General features: G+C 34.9%; 1 protein-coding gene across 1 annotated transcript in view; it reads left to right on the forward strand.

The window, feature by feature from the left end:
* LOC102675162 (histone acetyltransferase p300) overlaps window positions 1-2955 on the forward strand; it is a 16024-nt gene extending 13069 nt beyond the window's left edge. The window contains exons 20-23 of the mRNA XM_031508888.1: window positions 1-364; window positions 434-746; window positions 849-1269; window positions 1363-2955. The exon at window positions 1-364 is cut by the window's left edge and continues 29 nt beyond it. Coding sequence (XP_031364748.1) covers window positions 1-364; window positions 434-746; window positions 849-1269; window positions 1363-1838 — 1574 coding nt within the window. The 3' untranslated portion in view covers window positions 1839-2955. The remainder of the gene's footprint in view (window positions 365-433; window positions 747-848; window positions 1270-1362) is intronic.
* Window positions 2956-5656: the final 2701 nt, after the last annotated feature.

Genomic DNA, 5656 nt, shown 5'->3' on the forward strand with positions numbered 1-5656 from the left:
CGATGCAATCTGGACAACAGAGTTCGAACGTTACTATGACCACTGGTGTTGCTATGAAACCAGGAGTTAGTCCTACTAATTTACCTTCACCACATCAACCTGGAATAGGATTGAAACCTGGAACTCAAACACCACCTGCTCATGTTCTTCAAGTTGTTAAACAAGTACAAGAAGAAGCTGCAAGACAACAAGTACCACATGGTTACGGTAAAGTAACACCAGGTGGTGGAGTTGGTGTTGGAGTTGGTGTAGGAGGACAAACGGGTGGTGTAATGCCTCCACCTCAAATGCAACGGCCAATGCCCGTTCAAATGCCAAATCCTGGTGGTACACATCTTATTCCAATGGATCAATGGACAGCAAGGTAAGTTTAAAAATATATGTAAAATATTATATGTATATATGTATATATAAACTATATGTTTATTTACAGTAGGTATCAACCGAATGCAGTGATGCAACAAAATCCTGGTTTAAGACAACAAACGCCGCAGCAGTTAATGCAACAGCAACAACAACATCAAGGACAACCAGGCATAGCAATGGGAGGACAAATGCCGAGACAAGCAGGAGTTCTCGGTGGTCCGGTTAGTCAAGTTGGACCACAAACTCAAACTATGCACAAGCACGTATTGCAGCAACTTATGCAAACTCTTAAGAATCCCCATACTCCTGAGCAGCAAAACCAAATACTTCAAATACTCAAAAGCAATCCACCGATTATGGCTGCCTTTATCAAACAACGGGTATGACGATTAACTTTTTCTACATTTTGGCTATTATCTAATTTTATTTTCGTCACTTGCAATTTTGATGATTTTTATTATCATATGATTTTAAATAAAAAGGCGCTTGCTGTTCAACAACAAAGCGGTCAATATGGCGGAGGAGTCGGCGGACCTTTGGGTCCTAATCAGCCTCAGCAACAACCTGGTTTGCAGCATATGATGTCTCAACAGCAACAACAACAGCAGCAGCAGCAGCATCAACAACAGCAGCAGCAGCACCAACAACAACAACAACAAGGAAGAATGCAAATACAAGCAATGCTGAATCAGCAGCAGCAGCAGCAACAGCAGCAGCAGCAACCTGTTCAGCAGCAATCTCAATGGTATAAGCAACAAATGCTGGTAATGCAAAGACAGCAAGCTCAGCAGCAGCAGCAGCAACAACAACAGCAGCAGCAGCAACAGCAGCAGCAGCAGCAGTTTACACAACCACCAGCACCGCCTTATGGGCAACAACGACCCATAAGGCCGTCCCTTCTTGGTAAGAATTATTTAATTCTGGAGAAAACGAGATTCGTTGAGCCGATTGGTTCGTGGTCTAACGTTTGCCACGATTCCGCGTATTCTTCCCCAGGTTATGGTGGCTTTAGCGAACAAGGATACGGTCAACCCGGCTTAAAACCAACACCACCTCCAATACCTTCTCCGCAAGGTGTGATGGGACCTCCAGGGATCTCTGTACAACAACAGTTAATGCAATCTGTTCGATCACCACCACCAATTCGTTCTCCTCAACCAAATCCTTCTCCACGACCGGTTCCATCTCCGCGTAATCAGCCAGTTCCTTCTCCTCGATCAGGACCGGTACCATCACCTCATCATCATCCACCTCATGGTACACCAACGCATTCTCCAGCTCATGAACTCGGTGGGCCAAGTGAAATGATGCTTTCGCAACTGAGTGGCGGAACAGGTGCACCGACCGGGCATCCGGGCGCTATGCCTCATCATCCATCTCCAGCTCCGCCGCCTACTAGTGGCACAGACTCGAGTGAAGTGACGCCCATGACACCGCAAGATCAACTTTCAAAATTTGTCGAAGGATTGTAGTGACTGTTAGTGAAGTCGATTAATACGAGTGATTACATTAGTGGGCGAACGATGATCTCGCATCATATGTTAACCGTTCACAAAAACGGTCGCTGTTCCATCTCTCTGTCATGAAAACAGAGAAAGTAACTTCCATCCGTTCTGCGTTCCTAGCTTCGTGGAGATCAGGTACAACTACTTACGTCCGGTACCCTGATGCATGATATTCAGAGACGAGTCAGAGTACTATTGGTGCGACCAAATTAATCCGGATGACGCGTGTTTCCTCTTTCTATCTCCGAGTTAAGGTGCAGGAGCGATACAGCGTAATGTGGTGCTGCTTAGATGCTCCGCGAAGATTTTACAGCTGGCTCAATGGACACTTGAACTTACGTTACTGTATTCTCGTACCTCAACCTTGGCTCCCCAATTAACAACCGGTGGAACGACGAGAAACAATTATTTGAAATTATACACACAGGAAATCAAGAGAGACTATTAATACGTTCTCCCCGTAAATACATATACAAAAAAAAAAAAAAAAACACATTATGTCCCTGCCCTATCTTTTACTCCCTTTAAACATGACTTTTTCATCTATACCACCTTTTCCTCGCTGCTGCACGTGCAGGCTGAGTGAAATCGTACAAATGTGTTGTGTATACTTAACGTTAATTGATAATTAATAGTTCAAATATTATTAGCGTAGCGATTATATGCAGTTATTATATACCACTATTATTATTATCGTGACAAGATGCAAAGTATATAACAAGATAAAATGGACTGTATGAAATGGAAAGATATTGAAAAAGAAATCGACAACATTGTATGTAAGGAAGGGAGAACAGAATTTAGAGGAAAGTTAAGTAATGTTAACTTAGGCTAATTTGTTATTAAGAGATCGCTACGGTTGCCGATGGTTGTACCTTAGCACCATTAAATTTTATGGATCATTCTGAAATTAATCCTCAAATAATCTGTTGAATCGTCCTAAGAAAGATGATTCTCTCATAACAGGACAGGCGAGACAACGCGGATTAACGGTGTCGCAACCAAAAAGTAGAAATTCACGACATGCTGCTATTTGCTATTATGGGAGGATTTATAAATCGTGTTAATTTTGAAAGAAAAAAAGTTTTTCAAATCGAGGGTCCAACATGTACAGTTCAATCAAAATATGTAGCTATGAAGCGTAACCGAAATGGACCCTCGCGTGAAAAGCGTTCTGTACATACTATACTATTATTACGATAATAATAACGATTATTATTAATTTCCCTGTCTATTATGAATTTATTATTATTAATATTATTGCTATTATTATAATTATTATTGATTCTTAATAATTATTATTATTACTATTACTACTATTACCACTACTACTATTACTATTACTATTACTACTATTGCTATTACTATTACTACTACCATTACTACTACTATTACTACTACTGCTATTATTATTATTTTTATTATTATTATTATTATTATTATTATTAATTATTAATTATTATTATTAATTATTATTATTATTATTATTAATATTATTATTATTAATTTTTATTAATTTTATTATTATTTTTATTATTATTATTATCATTATTATTATTATTAATTATCATCATCATCATCATTATTATTATTATTATTTTATTTTATTTTTATTATTATTAATATTATCATGAAAAAATTTAAAACGTAGGTATAGTGTAATATTTGGGAAAAAAGCGAGAAAGGGATTCACACATGCGTTATAATTAATATGGGCTATACCTGTGCACGATAAATCCGAGAAAAGAGATACAACTGATACACGTACACGTACATACCAAAACTACGTGACTATGCCAGTGCTGTATCATAGTAAACTGTAAATGTAACTTTTCCTCCCTTTTTTCTTCGATATCTATTTAAAAGACTAGTTGATAATGAATGATGCGTGAAGGTGTACTTCGAAAGTCCGTAACATCGGATATTTTTTAAATACACGGTGTACAATGTAGCTACCATGTAATCAAGCTATAACCGATTTAGTCGTAATGAGAGTTACTAATGACACACGCAACCAATGTGCGGTTCATAACACAAACGTGACGTTTCCGTCGATAAAAGCGCGGTCCGATTCGAAATAAAACCGGAAAAATTATGACCCGTTTGAGAAAACGTTATCTTTTAAAATATATTTGTCACGTTCTAATATACTTATGATCAAACATATGACATCTTACATCTCTATACAACTTATATATACGTCGTTACATCTATGCCTTTTGAATTCGTTAAAGAAAATGAAAGGAAAATTATTTTATAAAAACGAACGGAAGAATTTATGAGATTGGGAGGGAGTAAATTTAATGGAAAAAAAAAAAAAAAAAAAAAAATCATTTTAAATAACAAGTTGATCTCGTTTCATTTAATTAAGATGAAAATTTGAAAAATTGTTGTTTTTTTGTTATTTTAAGTTTTATTGAAATTTGTTTACATGAATCGTCAATACTTGAATGCTTGAAACATTCCTTTGTTATATATCCTTTTTCTTATCCTTTCTTCCTTTCTGTCTTCTTATTTTTTTTCTCTTCTTTTCTTTTCTTTCTTTCTTTTTTTTTTTTTTTTTTTTTTTATAAATCAATTTTATAAAAGAACATCTCAGTTTCATATTTCCAAAATCTTACTTTTACACAAAGAAAAGAAAGAAAAATTGACGTTTCCGAATTATGTAGTTTCAATTGAATCGAGCGGGTCAATTGTAGATCGGTTGAAAAACGAATCGTAGATAAATTTGATGTATTTAAACTATTTCTAAAAGTGAGTTAAAACGAAAAGAAAAGATTAGGCAGAATAATTAAAATGAAAAAAAAAAAAAAAGTAAAAAAATGAAATACGGATGATAATTGACTATAGATTTAAATAAATAATTTTATTAATAAAATAGTAAAAGGAGAGTAATTGTAACGACGAAAACCCAAAAGTATTTGGCTTAGTATGGCTGTGTTTAGGGCAGTGTTGTAAATCTGAAAGTGGTATACCTTTTTTGGTAGTAAACTCTTTAAGTGCGGACGTTTGAACGCTGTAACGTACCAACCCGACGATCGCGACCTATGCAACAATACGTTTTATCGAGTGGTTTCATTAATATTATAATAATTAATAAAAAAAAAAAAAAAAAAAAAAACGGCACAATTCTAAGAAATTCTGATTCGTTTGTGAGCGAATTGTGAAAAAAAATTGTGTATGTGACAAATAAAAAAGAAAGAAAAATGTGGTGCTCTCTTTCTAGAATTAGTTCGAGGACATAATTACGTGTGTAAAAATGAATCTTAAATGTTCTCAAACGTCAAAGGAAGAGATGGCTCGTAAATTTGCAAAAACTTGTTTCCGTAGTTCGATAAAAAGAAAGAAAGAAACGGAAGCAGTTTAAACGTCGGATTTGTTGGTACGTCTGCGTTCATGACAATTTATTATTATTGTAATGAAAAGCGAATGATACAATGCTATATATAAATATATATTACACGATTTGTTTTTTTTTTTATATTATTAAACAATATAGATCGCGGTTACATTATGATGAAGTAAATATTAATTAATTAATTAATTAATTATTCGATAGATGATAAATGCAAACAAAACTATTGAACATAATTATTATAATTACGCTATTATTATTGAAATACCGATTATAGAGTACTACCTTTTATTATGACATTTCATAATTAGTGAATTGATTATCTAATTAAAAATTAATGAGACACGAATGTAACATTTATCCCTCCCCCCCTCCCCCCTCCCCCAAGGTAAAAAAGGAAAAAAGAAAAAACACGCCATTCTTCATCCCA

Source organism: Apis dorsata, unplaced genomic scaffold, assembly GCF_000469605.1.
Source record: "Apis dorsata unplaced genomic scaffold, Apis dorsata 1.3 scaffold_111, whole genome shotgun sequence".
NCBI classification, from domain to species: domain Eukaryota; kingdom Metazoa; phylum Arthropoda; class Insecta; order Hymenoptera; family Apidae; genus Apis; species Apis dorsata.